The sequence below is a fragment of the Puma concolor genome, chromosome D2, assembly GCF_028749965.1.
Source record: "Puma concolor isolate L17-30 chromosome D2, mPumCon1.1.hap2, whole genome shotgun sequence".
Taxonomy (NCBI): domain Eukaryota; kingdom Metazoa; phylum Chordata; class Mammalia; order Carnivora; family Felidae; genus Puma; species Puma concolor.
Genome location: NC_141677.1, coordinates 28905935 through 28931442, shown reverse-complemented (window position 1 = coordinate 28931442; position 25508 = coordinate 28905935). Strand labels below are relative to the sequence as shown.

The window sequence follows — 25508 nt, the reverse complement described above, 5'->3', positions numbered from 1 at the left end:
TTCTGTTCCTCTTACTCCCCCCACCCAACCCCTAATCAACCTTAGGAACTTCAAGACTAATGTAAATGCTACTTCTCGCATGAAACCATTAGCATTTTCACCAGGTGGAATTATTATTTTTATTCCTGGAGCACTTAGAGCACATGTAATTCTTTTATAGTAGTGATCATATTCTGCTTGTATTTTTTTTTTTTTTAATTTTTTTTTTCAACGTTTATTTATTTTTGGGATAGAGAGAGACAGAGCATGAATGGGGGAGGGGCAGAGAGAGAGGGAGACACAGAATCGGAAACAGGCTCCAGGCTCTGAGCCATCAGCCCAGAGCCTGACGCGGGGCTCGAACTCATGGACCGCGAGATCGTGACCTGGCTGAAGTCGGACGCTTAACCGACTGCGCCACCCAGGCGCCCCAGTATTTTTCTTTTTTAATGGATTTTTCTTCCCACTGGATTTTTAAATCCTTAAAGTGATAGTTATAACAATATCTTTCATTTAGTAATGCTTTCCAAAGCTCTCTACCAGCTCTTTACATTAGTCCTTACATTATTGATTTTTATTTCTTAAAGAAGAAGTAATGTCAAAGCATTTTTACATCAGTGTCTCAGGTAAGTCGATTTACTGAACAATATTTTGCTAACCGGTAGAGCTGAAGTTTGAACCCAAGTCCATCCAACCCCTGCCCAAATTTGTAAACACCAGATGAGGGGTCAGGGATAATAGCCTATTCACCCTAAAAACTCCTAGTGCCTCATAAACTGATTTACCATTCTAATTTTTTTCTTCCTTGCTATTTATTTTACAAGTTTTTAATTAAAATTTTTTCTTCTTTAGTCTCCTTCCCATCACTTATTTGGGAACTGCATAACCATTAAAATTCTTAATAAAGGAGGAAGATTTTTAAACCTCATTTCTTCATTTAAAAAATTAAAGCAATAGAATATATTCCATTTCTACTGTATTAGGCAGAGTGAAACACACATTTTGAGATTTCACTAAAGGCAAATTGAAAATTTTATTTGTGTATATTGAGAAAAAAATAGCCTATTTTATAAATGCCAAAGTAAGGACTTGAGATATGTCAAATCAAGTAGGGTACTGATAAAAGCAGACAAAACAAAAACTTGACTGATTCATTAGTTGCTCATTTGCTGAATCGCTATCTCCATCTCTTTCCCATTTTGATAGTACCAGTGCCACACTTAGAAAAAAATACCTATGTCTTTATAGCTCTTCTTCATCATCCTTGTAATCGAATATTAACTTTCCATAAGATACAAATCTCATTAAATTGGCACAGTAGGTTTATGTTGAATTAATTATTGGGTGATTTAGTTCCTATTAGTCAATTGAAGTTTGACAGTCACATTTTGCTATTTGACTTAAAATCAAAATGGCATTAATATACACATATATAAATGTTTCTAGCTCCCTGAGAACAATTCTTTTCTGAAACACTTTCTTTTCTTTCCATTCCTCTTCCCCTCACAGTTTTGTTCTTTCTATTCTCTTATTTGGTGTTGGTAGGGGGGTGGGCAGGGCTATCCGATAGTTTTCACATACAGCTTTTACTTTTGGGTTTCAATTGTAGAGAAATATATTATTTTATTTGAGATTCCAAACCACTTACATCAGTGGGAAATAGAAAAATTGATGTCTCAAAGCCTTTTATTAAACTGTAGTGAGAAAAGATGGAAAGCCCCTCAGTCTGATTTTGTGCCTGACATCTTTCATGCCTGGCCACAAACAGGTATTTATTGAAAATACATACCTCTAACTCCTATTGGCCTCCCACTAACTTCAGATTTTAGTGCTGCAGCCTCTAAGAGTGTCCTATTTTTACATTGGAATGTTGGATTCTTCTTTAAAGTTTTTTTGAAAAAAGAGGTTAGAGTGGGAGAGAGCCAAAGCATAAGAGACTGTTGAGAACTGAGAACAAACTAAGGGTTGATGGGGGGTGGGAGGGAGGAGAGGGTGGGTGATGGGTATTGAGGAGGGCACCTTTTGGGATGAGCACTGGGTGTTGTATGGAAAGCAATTTGACAATAAATTTCATATATAAATAAAAAAAAATAAAATAAAGTTTTTTTGTGTATCACTCAAATGAAAGGAATGAATTTTTCCATTGGGCTGAAAAATAATATGGAAATAAATAAGATAGAGGCTTCTTAGGTGTTATACACAGATATAGATGACTGTACAATAGAAATTGAAAAAAAAAAAAACGTATGTCAGAATATGCCATAACATCTAAATAAAATTACATAGCATAGCATTCGAAGCCTTCCATATCTTGTCCCTATTTGTAGTTCTAGTCCTATATCATGGTAATTCCTCTGACACAGTCAGCATAGTACTGGGGATGGCGGTATCAGAATCAGTAGTGTGCAAAGCAGAAGTGGTAATGTGTGGTCATCACTGGGTAGTTTATGTAAGACATCCGTCTATTACTTGGCATATGACCAAACAACATTACCGCCAAACAACTGTGTCTGTTTTATATCAGATTCCCCTGAAAGCAGATCCTGAGACCAGAACCTTAGGCAGGTAGTTTACTTAGGAGGCAATTCCAAGAAGCAAGTGTAAGAGAACATGAAGTGTAAGAGAACAGGCAAGGAAAGAGGAGAGGATATGCTCTTTGAAGTCACTACTGTCACTAACAGAATCTTAACTCCGACAGAATTTTGAAAGCATTGGCACAGAACTTATTTGTAAGCTCATTTCCCAGTCCTTCTGTCTTGTCCTCCTGAACATAATACCACACCTCCATGGTGTACCTTTTACATTTACTGTGTTTTGGATTTAGCAGCACGCCTTAGAATAAAGCAACAAATGTGTTCCTAACATAGTTTAGTTAAAAAAATAATAATAATTTAGCCAAAGAATATCTGTATTTATTACTTAATAATAGTAAGTCAGCTATACCTCAAGCCTGTTTCAGCACTTGTGTATGGAATGAAGGATTGAATGAATAGCAGGGAAAACATAGTAGAACACCTTGGTGGGGGGGGAAACCAACTAGTAAATACCATTAAAATGAAGGGAAGACAAATGGTAGCACTACAGAGGGGAAATGGACAGACCATAACAAACGTATCCAGGTACTGGAAGACTGTTAAAATTATTCATAAATTTATAAAAATTGGCACAATGTGGGACAATGGCTATTCTCTAGATTTTTGTATGGTGATAAAACAAAATATATTTTTTAGAAGCACAAGAAGACAGTCTAACTCTCTGGATATAGTTGTAGATGGGAACATACATCAAAGTCTCATCTCCCATTCATTCTCCAAACCATCACAATATGACTCCTGGTTTCACTTTCCACTCAAACTGGTCTCACTAAGTTTATCAATGACCTCTTAGTGGTCAAATCCATCAGACAAATCTGATTTCTTTTTATTTAACTTATCTTTAAAATTAAACTCCGAAACTCATCTTTTTTTTTTTGAAATTTCTTCCCTGTCAGTTTCCTTATTTTCCCTTACTGTAACATTTGATGACTCTCACTCCCCCACTAAGGGACCATGTATTTTCATCTTGATGTATTTCATAAGATCTTGCTGTAGTAGAAAGGTAAAGAGATAATGTTGAGAAACAATTACTGAGTTTAATGGAACCAAATACAAAGAAAAGATCAAATGCAGAGGAAAGATTCAACAAGTTCATAATGTGGGTATTATAATTGCATCTAGTAGGATAAGTTCATTTGGAAAACATTGACACAGATTTATTGGAATATTTCTCTTTTAGTTGTTGGTCATTTGCTCTCTTTGTTTTTTGGCCATCATCTCAGTCTCTTTCTTTTTAGATCCTACTCTTCCATCTGCATGATTTCCACTTATGGTAGTATTTCCTAAGTTTTAATTCTTGGACATCTCCTCACTGTGCATCTCCCTCTGTGTGATCCTGTCTACCTCCTTGGCTTGAAAAACCTCCCGTATGTATGTTGTCTGTTAATTGCATAGCTTTAGTGCAGATCTCCTCTTAGCCCTCCTTCTATATATGCTGGTTACAAATGAAAGAAAAAGAGGATAAAGGGGAGGGATGGTCATTGAAAACTCTTCCCCCTCTGAGATTCCTTCTACTTTTATGTATCTGGAACTAACATAACTAGTAGCTCCCAGCTCAAGTCCTAACTTATGATTCTTTGTCTGACTTCTCTGGTCCACTTTTGATGGACATCAAACACATTGTTCATTCACTCAAGGTCTTCCCCTTGCCTTGTAAGTCCTTACCACTCTGCACCCTGTCCTAGTAAGTTCTCAGATGATATTAATCAGTTGCCATTAGTGATTTGCCTTTCTGCATGCTAAGTAGATTCTTTCCTGGGGGATCTTCCCACAGCCTTTGTGAAATTGTTAGAAACCAGAAAATTTCACAGTTCTTCTGCCTGCATGTAGGCAGAGATATTTTTTCTCCTGGAAATCTGTAATTATTATGGATTTATTATACTATAAATATTACAAGAATATAGTGGGTTTTTTTTCAGGCAGCCACATTATTTAATATTCTCCTGTATTCCAAAACTAGGGTAACTATCTTTTGGTTTTAAAGAGTACCCTAAAGTATACATTATAAATTTCCCATATGATATTGTATGATAATGTATAGAAGAAATTAAATTCAGTGAGGAGGTTGACTAAAAAATTGGGGAGCTATTCATAGTCATTGACATTGTTGATGAAACATTTCAAGATATTGTGATCCTTTAGGGCTCAATATATTATACAAATACAATGCATTAATTTTCCAATGCAGTTTTAAATTTCAGAAAATATCTGCTGAATAGGGTAATTGCCTGATTGTCATTTATGAGCTTCCACATAATCTAATTTAAAAGAACTAATTGTAGCAGAATGTTATACTTGTTTAATAATTTAAGGTGTAAGGGCAAGAACAATTAATGCAGATGAAGAAAATTGGACATCAAACTCATTTATTATTCTCCTTGCTCTATTAATCTGTTATCAACTGGCATAATCGGTGATCTAACTTGGTTTAATTACCATGAAGACTACAATTTAGCTAATCAAAATTTATCATCAGTTCCTCCAACAAAGTAGAAAACATTTCATAATTTTGTAATTATGAAAATACATGATGTACAATGTTGTTTGTACACATGCATAAACATTACAATAGTGTGGTATTTTTTGATGGAAAATGGAGTATTATTACTTATAATCTGACCTCTGGGCTAAGTATAACTTAAGAATAAAGGCAAATTTTGAGAATAAGAAAGCTGTTCCTCAATGACTTTTTTTCTTGGATATTTTGTTTGTTTTAACATTTTTTTTTTTAATTTTTAAAAAAGTGTTTATTTATTTGTGATGGAGAGACAGAGTGAGCAGGGGGGGAGCAGAGAAAGAGGGAGACGTAGAATTGGAAGCAGGTTCCAGGCTTTGAGCTGTCTGCACGGAGCCTGACATGGGGCTTGAACTCATGAACTGTGAGATCATGACCTGAGCTGAAGTCGGACGCTTAACCACCTGAGCCACCCAGGTGCCCCAGTTTGTTTTAACTTTGTAAGTGACATTCATACACAGTCTTAAGTATTATTACTTAGAGATTGTGTGAAAATACATAAGATGAATTTTGTAACTACTGGGATTATAAAAATAGGAAATAACATGAACCATTTCCTGAAAAAAAAAATGAATTTTTTATTTCTCCTCAGCTCCGTAAGGCTATTATAGATCATGTGTCAGACTCCTTTTTGGATACAACGGTCCCACTTTTGGTTCTCATTGAAGCTGCCAAGAATGGCCGGGAAAAGGAAATAAAAGAATATGCTTCGATATTTCGTGAGCACACCAGCAGGCTTATAGAGGTAAGTATACTAGAACTGTAACTGCCCTAAATCCAGGAGAATGAGGCTCTCATTCCCCATTTACAATTGACTTGTACTCAGATAAAAACTTTTGACAACTTACTGCAAAAGAAACAAAGTTTAAATTGTTTTTTTTAATGCATATTTTGTTCAGAGCTACACACATACACACTCACACACACAATGGTTAAATGCAGATATTTTGCTTTATCTTTACAAATATTTTCTTCATATTCTAACAAAGTATCAAATACTCTACCTCATGCCATTTTATTGTTTTTCTACCATCTTTTTGTGGTTGTATTACTCTTCCAGATTTTCAAATCATATTCAACTATGAAGAAAAAGAATGTAAGATTACAGGGGTAGAAAAATCCAGAATAAATAAGTGAGGATAGTAGATTGGTCCATGTCCCAATAGAGGCAAGAGATGATAAAACTATCATTTTCTTCAGCTTGGAAACTGGAAGCATGAAAATGCCGCATGATTTGGGGGCAAGGTGTTATATTGCTGAAAGAGCCATAAAGTGCTAGACAATTCCTAGGAAACAGAGAAGAAACCTATTATATTATGAGGATCAGTAATGCAGGCATAGTAGAAGAATGAGTGTCAATGGAAGGATTTCTAAAACCAATAATGTGACAGTTCTCACAAAGCCAGGAACCCATGGAAGAAGGGAAAATCCGCCTGACCAGATTCGTTTACCAGAGCTGATACACTGCTAACATCCATCAGCATGACTGTACCAGTTGTTTATGGCTAGTGTCTGTTCTCAGTGTCAGTGCCATGCCGTACTGATTATTAAATCTTCTGACTGCCACACCTTCACATACTTACTGGCCATGAACTTTGTGGTGAAATATGTTTAGGGGCTCAAATTGTTTGGTAACCTTGTGAGTTAGAAATAGACAGAACCTGACTTAGAATCATAGCATTTGATATAACATCTATTAACGGAGAGGGTTTTCCCAACATCTTAAATGTGGATCCCTGGGAAGGAAGTTTCCAATGTAACTAGCATTTTCACTGCAAACTTTCTGCTTCCTAGTCTTCATATCTAAAAAATGCAAGGAGTTGATAAATAGCTAATTACTAAGATCTTGTCAGCCCTAAAACTGACCTACCTCCAACTTTGAAATTGACTTTGAACTTCCCAACAACTCTGCATGACAGGATATCTGTTACATTGGCCTTGTATAGAAATAAAGCTACAAACCCAAACCAGTCCAATTGGAGATGGAGCTGATTTCCAGGCTTACAATTTTTAACTAATTCATTCAATTATTTATATAGTTCTAGCTTTATTTATTCCCTCTTGTAGTCTTCCTCAAATATGTATGCACTCTTCCCACAGAGAAATGTTAAAAGTAAGAGGCAAAGCAGAAGGAGCAGGTCATTAAAGGCACCTAACTAAGTATAGCCCCTGATAATCATAAACATTTTTTTTCTAAAAATGTGTTCTCTAAGCTGAAGGTACATCAAATTATGAAAACAACTTGTCGGTGACATATTCTAAAAGTAAAATTGGTGTCTGCTAATAAAGTTGCATCCCTATTCCTATTTATTAGTTTAGAAATATGTTTCTTAGTTGCTTAGTCTATGAAACATAAATCTCATAAGGTGCTCAATAAAGAAGGGCCCTTTAATTACACAATTTTGGAGAAATAGTTGTATCTATTTCTCCTCTTGGAGATTTTACAGTTCTGAAAAATCCATAGATTTTTCAATTAAGTCAGAATTTTCCCCAAATCAGTTTACCTGAGGAGTTCTTCTTCCATGACACTTATTACTAAGGCAGTGCCTTGAAGGAACACTTGAAAATGCTATCTTAGGGGCGCCTGGGTGGCTTGGTCAGTTAAGTGTCTGACTGTTTCGGCTCAGGTCACGTATTCTATAGTGCAGAGCCTGCTTGGGATTTTCTCTCTCCCTGTCTCTCTCTGCCCCTCCCCCTGCTCATGCTCTATCTCTCCCAAAATAAACAAATAAACTTTAAAAAATGCTACCTTAATGTATTGAGAATAATGGTTTATTATTATGTAGACAGAACCCTGAGAATGTGTTTTAAATATTCAACGTTCTTGAAAATTCTGCATTTCATGTGATCATTGAAAGAATAGAAAGATTTTATAATTTTGAGCTACTGGGGGACTGAGAATGAGTCTTATCTAACTTTGAATGTCTCCTTCACATGTACGATGCGATTATGCTAGCTTTGCACTCTCGTAGTTCTCCCTCTGGTACTACTGAGAAACTCGTCTAAGGCGTTTTCAGTTCCAGTTAGATTATACCATGTAACAGTCCATCTTCAAACTTAGTGGCTTAAAACAACCATTTATTATTCTTTCATTATGGGTTGACTGGGCAGATGGGCAACTCTCACTTAGGTTTTCTCATGTAATTACTGTTAAATAATGGCTAGGGTTGGAACCCTCGAGAGGTTTGACTGGGCTAGATATAGAAAATGGCACAGTTACATGACTGGAGGAAGTGAATGATAACTGTCAGCTGGGAGCTTAGCTGTGGCTCTTCACTGGGGCACCAATACATGGCCTTTCTATGTGGCTTTAGCTTCTTGCAAAATTATTGCTGGTTCTGAGATGAGAAGTCGCAAAAGCAAGTTAGAAACAGGAAGTATAAGCTTACATCCTCTTAAGACTTGGGCCTGAAATTGGCAGAATACCACTTCCACTGTATATTATTAGTCAAGCAATCATAAAGCCTGCCCAAATCTGAAGGGAGGCAGGGAGGCATGAAACTTCACCTTTCAACGGACAGACTAGCAAAGTGTTTACAGCTACCTTTGATCTACTATACTTCTCAGGATTTCATTTGTTTGATATAAAGTGAAGGTAAACAAGATAATATCTAAGGTCACTGCCAGCTTTTAAAATTTTATGGTATAACAAATATTTTTTTACAATTGGGAGACTTCTAATTTTCTAAGAGATAGAGACTGGAGGAAAATAGTTTTTAAGTATACTGCTTATCCACTATGTTATTTAACAAAACATGGGCACCTGGGTGGCTCAGTCACTTGAGTGTCTGACTTCAGTTCCAGTCATGATTTCATGGTTCATGGGTTTGAGCCCCACATTGGGCTCTGTGCTGACAGTGTCGAGCCTACTTTGGATTCTTTGTCTCCCTTCTCTCTGTGCCCCTTCCCTGCTTGCTCTCTCTTTCTCTCTCTCTCAAAAAAAAAAAAAAAAAAAAAAAAAAAGCAAAACAAACAAAGAAACAAACAAATAAAACACACTGCATTTATCTCCCAGGAAAATTTCTTTTTGGAAGGAGCTGTCTAACAAAGGCAATAGAGAAAATCATCATTAATTTACTACAAACATTCCGCCAGAAGTGTCTGTGACAGAGTCTGGGGAAATAGGAGAACTTAAATACATCAGTTTCAGAAGACACTGTGAGTTTACTTTGTCTAGATTGTTTACCAATCCACCTTTGTTTTCACTACCACCTGTCCACCCAGACCACTTATACCCATCTTATTCCCAAACTGCGTAATTTGACAGAGTAGGACAGAAAGTCTTAGATTCTAAATGACCTCAAGGAAAAGCTATTTTCAACATGTCTGGGTTTTGATACCTCAACTGTGTTTGTCAGAGAAATCTAAAATCAGTGAACTTGTTAAAGTAAGACTTAAATGGAAAGAAAAGTCCATTTTCAAAGAATTCCTATCAGATCTTTGAAGAAAAACTTCATGCTATTAAAGGAATACTCTGGAAAATGGTTAAAGTTGCAACTTTTACCAAAAAGAGAGTAAAAACTGTATGGGAACACAAAGAAACAAACAAACAAAAAAAAGCATTAAGAAATTCTTGGGGCGCCTGGGTGGCTTGGTCGGTTAAGCGTCCGACTTCGGCTCAGGTCATGATCTCACGGCCCGTGAGTTCGAACCCTGCGTCGGGCTCTGTGCTGACCGCTCAGAGCCTGCAGCCTGTTTCAGATTCTGTGTCTCCCTCTCTCTCTGCCCCTCCCCTGTTCATGCTCTGTCTGTCTCTGTCTCAAAAATAAATAAACATTGAAAAAAAATTAAAAAAAAAAAGAAATTCTATGGATAATAATTAGGCAAACAAAAGGATATGGGGTTTGGGGAAAATAAATAGAGATGAGGAACAGAGTAGCCAATAAATTGGGCCTGAATATTCCCATCGTCTAGTGGGGTCATATCTGAGGTCTCCTATTGTATTATCATGCAGTTTGGTATAAAATGATAATGGGTGAAGTGATGGTTATAAAACCCTAGGTAGTGTCAATAACTGGAGAACCTAGATTCTTGAGGCTAATTTTGTTTCACTATGTTGAACTGAGTAACTATTATGCAAAGCTTATCCTACTTTGAACATCCCAGTTACTCTGTGTAACTTGGGATCCACCCAGCCACAGTGGGAATGAGAAGAAGGAGTCAAAAAGTTTGCATAATAAGATAAAAAGAGAGAGGGAGGGAAAACCATAAGAAACTAATAAGCATAGGGAACAAACTTAGGATTGCTGGAGGAGTAATTGGGGTGGATGGGGTAAATGAGTGATGGGCATTAAGGAGGACACTTGTTGTAATGAGCCCTGGGTGTTATATGCAATTGATGAATTACTAAATTCTACCCAAGAAACTAATACTACACTATATATTAACTAGAATTTAAATAAAATCTTGAAAGAAGAAAAAGGTTGGAATAATAAAACTCATCTTTACAAAGTGATTAGCATCTAATGACAAATGTGCCATTGAATTATACTCCCCATTATTTTGATCTTGCATTGATGGTAAATTAGGGCACCATCAACTCTGGTGAATTCCACCAATAATGCCTATTAAAAGTAAAGTTTAAAATATTAATTTTATCTTAAAAATTACAATATTTAGATTCTAGAGAGTAAGAATTTTACCTGTCATCACTATGAGCCTATTCTGTTAGCCAAGTTGATGCAGCTAGTACTCAATAAATCAGTATTGAATGAAGGAACACAATGATAACACTAGCTCAATTTTCTTTCTCTCTAAAAAGTTATCTTTGGGGATTCCAGTAACTGGACTTGGAACATATGTCTGAGCCCAATTTTTTAGCAGAGTGCCTTCCTGCTTTAGTGAACATGAATACTTTAAAATAATTCTTCACAATGATATTAGCAAATACCTTTGCCATCAAAAGCAAACACTATAAACCCTACTCCAGATCTCTCTCCGAAGGAATTTGTCACCATTAGATAACATTTTTAAAGAAGTTTGCCCACTTCAGAGATACAGTTTGTAACTTTAATGCAGTAATATAACTGTTATTCAGAAGAATGCCATTGCATTCAATACATGTATTGCTTATTATAATGGCTGTTATTTAATATTTCTTTAAAATTACATTCTAAAAACTCCACTATTATTTTTGAACCATATTACAACGTGTTCTCAGCAACCAGTTCATGCTGAACACTACATAGTTGCTATCAACTAAAAAGGTAAAATCTCCGGTTTATCCCATGGGTTTTACCATATTAATTCTCATTAAATATGACAGTGTTAATGATCTAGGCCTGAAAATTTTCTGCAAATTAACTTTCTCTGTGTGCAAAGCCAGCTTCGTCAGTGCTTTGACTTATTCATCAAAAATTCATCTGTCTTGATGTACCTTATTTTAGTAAGTTTCATGGGAGCCTTTCATCAAAAAGGAAAAAGTGGGTGGACATTTAATTATAATACTTCCCTCCAACCTACAAAGCTGATTGTTCCCACTCACAAAATGGCGAGCCGGATTTAGCAAAGCCCCAGTGCCAAGAGAGAAGGCTGGAGAGGGGACTCTTGCTGTTTGCAAGAAGTGCTCATTGCTCCTAGCTCTACTTATATCTTTGCTTTTTGACAGAATCCTGTTCAAGTGTCACACATTGCTTTAATTGATCATCTGTTATCAAATAAGGATATGCTCAGTTATAAATAAATAGAGCTTTTAGAGTCCCATCCCATTCTTCCTCATTCCCCTAAAAAAGAAAAAAAAAAAGAAAAAGAAAAAGAACAAACCCATACTTATACTGTACACAAACCAACAACTGTTCTCAGTGAGCATCTTGGCAGCTCTCCTTTTCTGATGGGGAAGGGATATTATAGCTAAGTCAGGAATGCTTTTGGTTATATAGAGGACAGGTGTGACTGCCCACTCCCTGGATTAAAAACTGTTTAGCATCTTAATCCTTTCAGCTAAAAGTCATGATGAACATGATCCTTAAAAGCCTAACTTGAGGGGCGCCACGGTGGCTCAGTCGGTTGAGCATCCAACTGTTGATTTTGGCCCAGGTCATGATCTCATGGTTCAGGAGCCCCAGCCCCACCTTGGGGTCTGAGCTGAGGGTGCAGAGCACGCTGGGGATTCTCTCCCTTCCTCTCTCTCTCTCTGCCCCTCCCCTGCTTGCTCTCTCTCTGTCTCAGAATAAATAATAATAATAATAATAATTAAAAAAATTTTTAAAAGCCTAATGTGAATGCACAGTGAGTGACCTTTCCATGTTGGAGAGATTTCTTTTCTTTTTTTTTTTTTTTTAATATATGAAATTTATTGTCAAATTGGTTTCCATACAACACCCAGTGCTCATCCCAGAAGGTGCCCTCCTCAATACCCATCACCCCCCCTCCCCTCCCTCCCACCCCCCATCAACCCTCAGTTTGTTCTCAGTTTTTAGCAGTCTCTTATGCTTTGGCTAGAGAGATTTCTTTATAAATTTTCCATTCATGGTGTTTGGAATTCAGGGAAATGGGGATACAATTATAGAAAAGTCAGAGCCTTTCCATAGTCAGGTGGAGATATTTTTGAATGAGATATTAGTGTTTTGGAAGTAAGTGGAGGGATAAAACTATATGGGATTAGAGTAGTTTGGGAATTTAGTATGAAGTAAGCAATATAAGCAATATTTACATCAAAACTTGATGACTAGGCAGGAGCTGGATTTGAAAAACTAGAACTCTAAGTGGAGATAATAGCATGACTAAAGGCACAATGCTCATTCATGTGTTCCAGGAATGCAATAGAAACGAATTCTAGATCACTAAGCTGGCTGAAGCATGAAGTGAGATAGAGACAGTTGATGAACACCCTTGAGTATTTGATTGCCGGGTGGAAGGTTAAATTTAATCTTCTAGAACCAGATCCAGTAATGGATTTAGAAAAATGCAGCTGCTTTTCACCACAGTAGGGTCTAAAGGGAAGTCATATCTAGAAGAGTTTGTGTATGGACTATTTCATATCTGGATATAAACATTTTATAATGCCTAACTAACAATTGATTAGAATCTTATAACATAGACTGGTATTTAAAAAGACTGTATTAAAAAAAAAAGAGACTGCATTTAAAACCTGATTTAGTCTTATACATTCAAGAGAGAGAGAAGAAAATTTGATTTAATAATGAACTTGGAACAGAAAAGCAAGTGACTCAAGACTTAATGACACTAGATCAATGCTATCCAATAGAAATAGAAGGCAGGCCACATATATAACTTAAAAGTTTCCTGTAACCACCCTAAAATAAAAGGTAAAAATAAACAGGTGAAACCAATCTTAATAACATGTTTTATTTAATCCAGTATACCTCAAATATTATCAGTTCAACATATAATAATATAAAAACTATTAATGAGATATATTATTCATACTAAGTCTTAGAAATCTGGTGTGTATTTTACACTTAGAGCCATTCTTAATCTAGACTAGCTATATTTTAGGTGTAAAATAGCCATACATGACTGGCGGCTATGTATTGGATAGTGCAGTTCTAAATAGAAGATTAGCACATTGAGGACAGGAATATGTTTATTCATTCATTCATTCATTCATTCATTCAACAAGTATGTCTTAAGTGCCTACTGTGTGCAATATGCTGTGCTGGGCCCCTGGGAATACTGTCTAGAACCTTTGTTTTTGTTTTCCTAGCCTGATATAAAAAAACATTCAATAAATCATTGTTGAATGAATTAGTATATAAACCAAGTAGAATGACAATGAGTCTTATAGAAAATTTTAAAAGATGGCAAATGGCATAACTTATTGAATAAAGTATAAAATATGGAGACAGACTTGGTTTTGAATTTTGGCTTGATGTTCTTGGGAAAGTCACTTAGTATCTCTTGATTCTGTACTGTAAAGGATATACTCCATTGTAAAATGAAAATAATAGTAAGGTTGAATGGGATGATGCATTAAAGTACCAAAGGCCACATGATGTGAACATCATTGTTCAGTGGATATTAATCTTCTTCCCTTTCTGCTTTTAAACATTTTTCCCCAGGGCCACCTGGGTGGCTCAGACGGTTAAGCATCTGACTTCAACTCAGGTCATGATGTATTGGTTTGTGAGTTTGAGCCCCACCTCGGGCTCTGTGCTGGTGGTGCAGAGCCTGCTTGAGATTCTCTCTGTCTCCCTCTCTCTCTCTGCCCCTTCCCCATTTGCAATCTCTCTCTCTCAAAATAAAAAAAATAAACTTAAAAAAATAAACACCCCCTCCCCCATATCTTATGTGGAAAGAGGTCATTCGAGTCTCCAAAACTCCTGATGAGCAGTGACATTTTCCTTGGGGAAAATTTATTTTATAAGGTAATGTTAAATATACTGTAGTTGTTGGATCATGATATCCAACTTCCAAATACAGATAAGTGTTTTTCAGGAATATTAACAGGCCAAAAGATGGCATGTGCAAAATGGTCAGCTGAAATTATACACCCAAAATTTTGATATACATTTAATTGTTGTATGAAATTTCTCTGAAACTGAAACTTTCCAGTATTACTTTCCGGGATAGTATTTGGCCAAGACTTAACAAGCAAACATGCTAACTAATAATTACTGATGAATAATTCCAGGCCTAGAAGCCAAACTTTGTTGTTTTTTTTTTTATTTTTTTTTCAACGTTTATTTATTTTTGGGACAGAGAGAGACAGAGCATGAACGGGGGAGGGGCAGAGAGAGAGGGAGACACAGAATCGGAAACAGGCTCCAGTCTCTGAGCCATCAGCCCAGAGCCGGATGCGGGGCTCGAACTCACGGACCGAGAGATCGTGACCTGGTTGAAGTCGGACGCTTAACCGACTGCGCTACCCAGGCGCCCCAAAACTTTGTTTTAATCACCAGTCTGATTATATAAGTTGGGACTGATCTGTTTCTTTTGATCAATTCATAATTGCACTCAGTTAAAAATAAATACAGTGAGTTCCTCCAATGTGCTCTATAGAGCTCATCTATACAAGAGCCTGCATTTGGTTCCATTTTTGTCTTTTGTGGATGGAAGAGGCTGGTTAATCAGAAGTATTGGCAGAATGGCTATTTTATTGCTTTTACAGGACAAAAACCCCTTTTTTTTCTGATAATAAAGAGAAGAGCAAAACAGGGAAGAAAATAAAGTAAAATAAATAAAACACTCAGTAATCTGTGCTAGCTAGCATCATGCAGAACACCTTATACTCTTTACCTCATTATGTCCGTGCTCACAATGATTGAGATAAATACTTTTATTACTGTTTTGCTGATGAAACCCTAGCTGAGAGAAATTAAGCAACTTGCCTAAGGTCAAACAGCTAAATGGCAGAGTAAGGAATCAACTTGGAGATTAAAGGAATAAAGTTACCACAATAAATCTAAAATTGGAAAGTGAGCCCAAGTTTTATAGGTGTTTAATTTCTTGATGGAGAGAGGGGACATCTTTCTGAATGCTTTTAGATCAGAGACTGCTATTAAGTGGATCAAGCTGCAAAAGTTTCGAGAGTTGATTTTATTTCTTTCCAAATAATCTCTAATCTTTTTTTTTTTTTTTTCGAGTTTGGTAGACACACAATGTTGTGTTAATTTTAGGTGTACCACTTAGTGATTTGACAAATTTATACATCATGCCATGTTCACCATTAAGAATAGCTCTAACCTTATTCTACTTTCCCTAACTAGAGAAGCAGAAAGCCAGAAGCACACATTTATGCACCTGAAATCTTTCTGCATGCATTCATTCCTTACAACTCTTAGTGAGTTACACTAAGTTATTAGTAACACTAATACTTAGTTATTAGGCCAGGGTATGAGACCTAAGTGAGATCAGACATAATCTTCTGATGAGAAAGTACATGTAGTCCATTTGTAAATTGACTATTTGGAACTTAGAATATATTTTGCCTGTTAATTAGTACTATGTTACCATTTAGCTTCCTCAGTCCACAAAAGCCTATTGAGTCCCTAATAGAAGTTAAAACTACACAGCGTTTTATTAGGAGTATTCTTCCTAGCCTGAAATGCATATAGAGGTGCCTCTCACCATCAACCAGTTCCCTCTCAGTCTTGTGTGCAGGGTGTTCCTAACATAGGGGCAAAAAATCAAATGCTTTACAGTAGTGGACAAAAAAGTAATAAATAAAAGGGCTCAGTAAGGTAGCCTTTGATGAAATGAAGAGTATAAGTTTAGTCTAAAGGGTTGGTCTCTGCTTATCTTCAGTCAATTATTGCTGTGTGTGAATGCAGGCCCTATTTTGTCAGACATTACAATTTCTCAAAATAACTCAGAAATACAAAATTTAATGTAAAAGTCTGTTGGTTTCTAAGTATAGACAGCTAACTCAGCTTAAAACAAAATAAAATAAAACCCGCAATCCCATCATTTGTGCCAATACATAATGCCAAGGACCACAAGTTTTGCAATCTCTGCTCTAAGATCACATTTTGAAAAACAAGTTTAAGAAAGATGGATATTTGTAAATGATGTAGATTAGATCTGGAGAATGTTTTGTTAGTAAGCATCAGTTATTACAGACAGGTGGTAAAATGCAGGAAGGGAACTTGATTTGGGGAAGTGGGCTCCTTCTGATTTTCTTTCCTGAATTGGATAACCTTGAAATAGTTGGTGAATTGAAAAGAGTTAAGAGCACAGTGATCAGCTATTTCCTCTTATCTCCTCTGCTGCTTGCAAACACTGTTAGGGTAGGTATAGGGAGAGAGAAAGGAGGATCTTGCCGAAAGATGATTCAAATGTATGTTAGACCCAATTAAAGCTATAGCTTTGTATATCCAGAAAATCCCATAAAAAAACCCCAAAACAATTAGGATTGGTACTATCTGCAAGATGGAAGTATAGCTTTGATGCTTTTAAAGAAATGCTCCCATTATGGAAAAACAAAATTAAATTTATTCTGCATTCCATTGATGACTTTGTCTAAAGTATAGGCAGCATGAAAAAAGGCTTATATTTTTCTAAATCATTCTGACATTTTTGTGACATTTTATACATGGAGTTCCAAAAGAAAACCAGAACATCCTTAGAAGGTTTGACTTTGGCACTTTGAATCTGCCTAGTAAATAACTGCTACAGATTATCTTTCCCTTCCCCCATCTTTCTTTCATTTTACTTCCCCTCTCACTCCTTCACTCTAGCTATTGGTATAGGCAAATTATTTCTCATTGTATCAAAAGAGAATATCTAAGGTTGTGTTAGTTTTCTTTTGCTAGCAACACAATATCTAGAGTCTATACACAGGTGCCCCTAAAACATACATTTTAATCGTTTTTAGTATGTTCACCGATTTGTTCCATCATAATCAATTTTAAAACATTTTCATTTTTCCTAAACTAGACAATTTCTACCTCTATATATTTGCCTGTTCTGAACATTACATATAAATGGAATCATACAACATGTCTTTTATAACTGGCTTCTTTAACTTAGCATGATGTATTCAAGGTTTATCTATATGTAGCTTGTATCAGTACTTCATTCCTTTTATGGGCAATTCTGTTGTATGAATATACCACATTTTATTTATCCATTTATAAGTTGGTGGACACCTGAGTTATTTCCATTTTTTAGCTATTATAAATAATTCTGATGAACATGTTAATACAAGTTTTTGTGTAGGTATATGTATTTATTTATATTGAATATATACCTGGCAGTGATATTTCTGTATTATATGGTAACTGTAGTTACCTATAGTAACCATTTGAGAAACTACCTGACTGTTTTCTGGTGGCATCACATTGCACCATTTACATCTTCACCAACAGTGTATGAAGGTTTGGATTATCCTCATCCTTGCCAATGCTTTTATTGTTCGCCTTTGATTATAGTCACCCTAGTGAGAGTGAAGTGGTATCTCATTGTGGCTTTAATTTGCATTTCCCTTATGGCTAATTATGTTGAACATTATTTTATATGCTTGATTCATTTACATATCCTTTTTGGAGGAAATATTTATTTAGGTACTTTGCCCATTTTTTAAAAGATGGGTATTTGTCCTTTTTATAATTGAGATATAATATGTAATAGTTCTTTATATATTCTAGAAGCAAGTCTCTTACAAAATAGATGATTTACAGAATTTCCTCCCTTCCTGTAGGTTGTCTTTGCCATTTCATAATGGTATCCTTTGAAGCACAAAAGTTTGAAATTTTGATGTAGTGCATTTTATCTATTTTTTATTTTGGTTTCATATCTATAAAACAATTGCTTTATCAAAGGCTATGAAGGTTTCCTCCTATGTTTTCTTCCAAAAGTTTTATACTTTTAGCTCTTATATTTAGGTCTTTGATCAGTTTTCAGTTAGCTTTTGTATCTGATATTAGGCAAGAGTCCAATTTCATTCTTTTGCGTGTGGATATCCATTAGATCCAGCACCATTTCTTGAAAAAACTATTTTCCAATTGAGTTTCTGTAATAAATTGACTATAAATATGAGGGTTTATTTCTAGACTCAGTTCTATTCTATTAATCTATGTCTGTTCTTTTTTTTTTTTTTAATGTTTATTTATTTGAGGGGGGAGGGGCAGAGAGAGAGGAGAGAGACAATCCCTAGCAGGCCCAATGCTGCTAGCACAGAGCCCAACATTGGCCATGAGATCATGACCTGAGCTGAAATCAAGAGTCAGTGGCTTAACTGACTGGGTCACCCAGGCTCCCCAATCTATGCCTGTTCTTATGTCAGTACTACCCCATCTTGGTTACCGTAGCTTTGTGGTAAGTTTGAAATCAGAAAGTGTGAGTCCTCCAACTTCATTCTTTTTCAAATTAGTTCTGGCTATTATGAGTCCCTTGAATTTTCAAATGATTTTAGAATAAGTATGTCATATCTGAAAAAAAAAAAAAAGATGCATCTGGGAGTTTGATAGGGATTGAAGGGCTGAATCTGTAGGTCAGTTTGGGGCATATTACCATCTTAATAATATTAAGTTTTTCAATCCATGAACATGGGATATATTTTCATTTATTTAGATCTGCTTTAATTTCTTTCAACAATATTTTGTAGTGTTCAGTGTAGAAATTCACACATCTTTTATTATTTTCCTAAAATTTTATTATTTTTGATGCTTTTATAAATGGCATTGTTCTTACTTTCATTTTTAGGTTATTTTTTGCAGTGTATTGAAGTACAATTTTTTAAAGTTTATTTATTTTGAGAGAGAGAGAGAATAAACAGGGAGGGACAGAGAGGAGAGACAGAATCTCAAGTAGGCTCTGAACCATCAGCACACAACCTGATCTCACAAACTGTGAGATCATGACCTGAGACGAGATCAAGAATTGGATGCTCAACTGACTGTGCCACCCAGGCACCTCACAGTGCAATTTTTTAATATATTGATCTAACATCTTACAACCTTGCTGAATTTATTTATTAGTTTAATTGTGTTTGTGTCTATGTGTGTGTGTTCCTTAATATATTCTATATACAAGATAATGTCATCTGAGAATATAATTAAACTTCCCTTATTTCCAACTTGGATGTCTTTAGTTTTATTTTCATTCCTGATACTCAGAGCATCATTTCATATTTTTTTTATATCCGTATGTTTGCTTTGGTGAAGTTTCTGTTCAAACATTTTGCCTTTTTTTTTTTTAAATTGAGTTGTTCACTTATTTTTGAGTTATTTAAAACTTCTTTATATGTTTTGGATGAAAGTCCTTTGTGGTGTACATGATTCACAGATATTTTCTGTATATCTGTGGCTTGGCTTTCTTTCTTTTTTTTTTTAATGGTTATTTATTTTTGAGAGAGAGAGAGAGAGAGAGAGACAGAACACAAGCTGGGGAGGAGCAGAGAGAGAGGAAGACACAGAATCAGAAGCAGGCTCCAGGCTCTGAGCTGTCAGCACAGAGCTTGATGTGCGGCTTGAACTCATGAACTATGAGATCATGACCTGAGCTGAAGTTGGACACTCAACTTACTGAGCCACTCAGGTGCCCCTGTGGCTTGGATTTCTAATCTTCATAGTACCTTGTTCAGCAAAAAAAATTTTATATTTTGATAAAGTCAAATTTATCAGTATTATCATATATGGATTGTGTTTTGTGTTTTATAAAAGAACTTTTGTCTAACCCAGAGTTACATAGATTTTCTCCCATATTTTCTCTTGGAAATTGTATACAGTTTAGTTTTTACATTTATATTTTTATTTCATTTTGAATTAATTTTTATCTATGGTACAAAGTTGGGGTAAAGTTTTGCTTATTTTTTTGTTTTGTTTATTTATTGCATATGGATATCCAATTGTTATAGCATCATTTTTTTAAAAGAATATAGTTTCTCCACTGAATCATGTTTTTACTTTTGTTAAATATCAGTGGACCTATATTGTGAGTACATCTCTCATCTCTCTGTTCTGTTCTATTGCTCTCTGTATCTACCTTTCACCAATGCCATGGTCTGTTTAAAAGTGTAACTTTATAGGAAGCCTTGAAATCAGAGGTTCTGAGTCTTCTCAGATTGTTCTTCTTTTGAAAGATTGTTTTTGCTGCTTTACATTTTTTTATAGATTTTTGTATGATCCCATCAATACCTACAAAACTACTGTAGTCATTAAAATTGAAATTGCATTTAAACTCTAGATCAATATACAAAATGACATTGTGATGATATTGAATTCTCTCATTCATGAATATGGTATATTTCTCCAACTATTTAAGCTATCTTTGATTTTTTTCCCGTAATGTCTTATAGTTATCAGCATCAATTTTAATTGCTAAATATATAAATAATAACAGTTTCAGTGTATTTCTTGTACTAATCTAATTCATTATAAGATTTTCTACTTCTTTTTTTAGGTTATGGGGTTTTTATTGTGTGTTTGTGGGCACCCTTAAAAGATTTCCAGAAAACTTGCCCACTAATGAGTGGCTATTATTTGGAGACTAATTTAGGTGAGAAGTTTCGTCCCGCTTTTAATACTAAAACTTATAAGAATTTTAGAAGGCAATACAGACTAATGTAGTAGGAAAGAACATAGAGTCAGACAAAGAAATCCTGACTTTAATACCATGTGAACTTGAGCAATTTATTAAGCCTCTCTGAGCTTCCAAACTCTCATTAGAAAGATGGAGATGATAGCCTACATCTCTATAAAGATTTTGTGAGAATTCAATGAGGTAGTTCATGTAAAGTCTTTATGACAATGTCTGGCAATAGAGTAATGTTGCAATAAACACTGGCCTAAAATGTCCCAGCTAAGGAAGGAGGAAAGAAAGTTGTTTTTGTTCACAGATAACATAATTTTCTTGGTAGGAAATATGAAATCTCCTAAAATTAATACATGATTATAACAAGGTTGATTATGGCAAAGTTACATATAAAAGTCAATCACTTTTCTGTAGTCAGCAATGACTAAGTATAATTTGAAATTAAAAACACATTATCATTACATAGGAGCTTATAAATATATAAAGCAAATATTAATAAATCTGAAGGGACAAATAGGCAGCAATAAAATAATAGCATGGGACTTCAATACCATATTTTCAATGGATAGAGCATTGGGGCAGAAAAATGAAGAAACATTAGACTAAATTGACATTAGATTAGATGGGTCTAACATACATATACAGAACATTCCATCCAAGAGCAGCAGAACACACATTTTTTGCCAGATACATGGAACATTTGTAGGCTATTTCAAATGTCCAAAACATGTCTTAATAAATTTAAGAAGATTTAAATAATCTCAAACATATTTTTCTGACCACATGGTATGAAGCTAGAAATCAATTATAAGAAGAAAACTGGAAAGTTCACAAATATATAGAGAGTAAACAACATGCTACCCGACAAGCAAAAGGTCAGAGAAGAAATTAAAACAGTAATAAAAACATAACTTGAGATGGATAAAAATGAAAACACAACATACCAAAATTTATGGGCTGTAGCAAAAGCAGTCCTAAGAGGGAAATCTGTAGGGATAATTGCTTATATTAGGAAACAAGAAATGTCTCAAATATTACCTAACCTTATACCTCAAGGAAGTAGAAAAATAATAACAAAGTCCAAATAAAGTTAGCAGAAGGAAAGAAATAACCAAGATAAGAGCAGAAATAAATGAAACAGGAAACAGAAAAATAGAAACTATCAAAGAAACTAAGTGCTGAGTTTTTAAAAAGATAGACTAACTGGAGAAAGCTTTAGCTAGACTCACCAAGAAAAAAAGACTTTGAACTAAAATAAATAACATTATAAGTGAAAGAAGAGATATTAGAGCTCATATCACACACATACAAAGGATCATAAGAGACTACAATGAATAACTTATGCCAACAAATTGGGCAACCTAGAAGAAATGGATAAATTTCTACAAACATATAATCTACCAAGATGGAGTCATGAAAAAAATAAAAGTTCTGAACAGATGAATAAGAAGATTGAATTAGTAATCCAAAAACTCCAACAAAGAAAAATCCAGGACCACATGGCTTCACTGGTGAATTCTACCAAACATTTAAAGAACTAATTCCAGTTTTTTCAAGCTCTTCCAAAAAAGGAAAGAAAGGAAAACAGAATACTCCCAAACCCATTTTAATGAGGCCAGCATTACCCTAATACCAAAGCCAGATGAAGACACTTCAAGAATAAATAAATAAATAAATAAATAGTCATATCCCTGATGAACATAGATGTAAAAATCCTCAACAAAATATTGGCAAGCCAAATTCAACAATACATTAAAAGGATCATATAACATGATCAAGTAGATTTGATTAAAGTACTGCAAGGATGGTTCAATATCTGCAAATCAATGTAATATACCACGTTAACAGAATGAAGGGTGAAAATCATACTATCATCTCAATAGATGCAGAAAAATCAGTTGACAAAATTCAACATTGCTTCCTGAGAAAAACTCTCAACAAACTGGATGAAGAGGGAACATACCTCACCATAATAAAGGTCATATATGACAAGCCCACAATGCTGAAATACTAAAAACTTCTCTAAGATAAGGAAAAAGACAAAAATGCCCACTGTCACCATTTTTATTTGACATGGTACCAGAAGCCCAGCCAGAGCAGTCAGGCCAGAAAAAGAAATAAAAAAGCCATCTGAGTTGGACAGGAAGAAATAAAATAATCTCTATTTGCAGATGATATATTATACATGAAAAACCCTAAAGGCATTTAATTTTTTTATGGATTAGCAGAATTAGTGTTTTTTAAATGTCCATATTACCCAAAGCAATCTGTAGATCCAATTCCATCTCTATCAAAATTCCAATGGCATTTTTCACAGAAATAGACAAAACAAACCTAAAATTGGGATGGAGCTATGAAAGATCTTGAATAGCCAAGGCAAACTTGATGAAGAAGAATGGAGCTAGAGGCATCACACTTCCTAATTTCAAACTGTATTACAAAGCTACAGTAATCAAAACAATATGGTTTTGGCATAAAAAGACATATAGATCGATGGAACAGAATAGAGAATCTACAAATAAATCCACACATTTATGGTCAATAAATTTACAACAAAAGAGCCAAGAATAATATGTGATGGGGAAACAGTCTTTTCAGTAAATGATGTTGCGAAAATTGGAGTGCCAAATGGAAGAGAATGAAACTGCATCACTATTTATACCATACACAAAAATTAATTCAAGATGAATAAAATATTTGAACTTAAGGCTTGAAACCGTAAACCTCCTAGAAGAAAACATGGACAGTGAGGTGCTTGGCGTCAGTTTTGGCAATGACTTTTTGGACTTGACACAAAAAGTAAAGGCAACAAAAGCAAAAATGAACATGTGGGATTATATCAAACCAAAAATCTTATGCACAGCAGGGAAACCATCAACAAAATGAAAAGGTAGCTTACCAAATGGGAGAAAATACTTGAAAAAGTACTGTTTTTAACAAATACTGTTGGAACAACTAGATATCCACATGCAAAAAAAAAAAAAAGAAAGAAAGAAAGAAAGAAAAAAGAAAAAAAATGAATCTAGCCCTTATACCTTACACAAAAAATTATCTCAAAATGGATCATAAGCCTCAGTGTAAATGCAAAACTAAAAAACTCCCAGAAGATAACATAAGAGAAAACCTAGATAACCTTAGATATAGAAATGACTTGTTAAACACAAAACCAAAAGCAATATCCATGAAAGAAACAATTGATAAGCTAGATTTCATTAAAATTAAACAACAGCAACAAACTTTTGTTCTCCATTGGCAATGTTGAGAATGAGAAGACAAAACACACACTTGGAGAAAATATTTGCAAGAGACATAACTGATAATGGACTTTTAACCAAAATTTACAAAAACAAAAAACAAAAAACAAAACCCTTCTAAAACTCAACAGTAAGAAAACGAACAACCTGACTAAAACATGGTCAAAGGCACAAAAGAACTAAACAGACACATAACCAAAGAAGATGTACAGATGGCAAGTAAGCATTTGAAAAGATGTTTAATATCATTTATTAGGGATTAAAACAGCAAGGAGATACCGCTATACAACTACTAGAATGGCCCAAATCCAAAACACTGACAACGTCATGCTGATAAGGATACGGAGCAACAGGAACTCTCATATAGTATTGGTGGGAATACAAAATGCTATAGCCTTTTGGAAGACAGTTTTGTAGTTTTTTATAAAACTAAACATACTCTTACCATATAATCTGGCAATCACATTCTTTGGTATCTTTCCACAGGGCATGAAATCTAATGTCCACAGAAAAACTTGTACTTAGACTTTGTATTACTTATAATTGCCCAAATTTGGAAGCAACCAAGATGCCCTGCAGTACGTTAATACATAAATAAACTTGTGACTCATCTAGATAATGGAATATTATTCAGCACTAAAAAGGAATGAGCTACCAAGCCATGAAAAGACATGGAGGAATTTTAAATACATATTACTAAGTAAAAGAAGCCAATCTGACAAAGCTACCTACTATGTAATCCCAACTATATAACATTGTAAAAAAAAGTAAAACTATGGAGACAATAAAACGATCAGTGGATGCCAGGGGTTGGAGGAAGAGATGAATAGGCAGAGCTTAAAATTTTGGGGGCAATAAAAATGCTCTGTATAATACTATAATGATTGATAAATGATAAATACTATAATGATTGATAGTATTATAATACTATAAACGATTGATAAAATCATTATACATTTGCCCAAACCCATAGAATGTTGAACAAGAGTGATCCATAATGTAAATTCTGGTTTATATTATGATCGGTATGTTGGAATATGTCAGTGTAGTTTCCTCAATTGTAACAAATGTACCACTCTCATGGGGGATATTGATAATGGGAGAGATTATGCATGTGTGGGAGCCAGGGCATATGGGAAATCTGTACCTTCCACTCAGTTTTGTTGCAAACCTAATATTGCTCTAAAAATAAACTTAATTAATTAATTACTTTATAATTGTTATTTTATTAAT

At 34.8% G+C, this 25508-nt stretch overlaps 1 protein-coding gene across 5 annotated transcripts in view; it reads left to right on the top strand.

The window, feature by feature from the left end:
- The window catches only part of CTNNA3 (catenin alpha 3), a 1810934-nt gene that overhangs the window by 957508 nt on the left and 827918 nt on the right, over window positions 1-25508 (top strand). For all 5 annotated transcript variants that reach the window (XM_025917933.2, XM_086679821.1, XM_086679822.1 and 2 more), the window contains one exon: window positions 5681-5833. In XM_025917933.2, the coding sequence (XP_025773718.1) occupies window positions 5681-5833 (153 nt within the window). The remainder of the gene's footprint in view (window positions 1-5680; window positions 5834-25508) is intronic.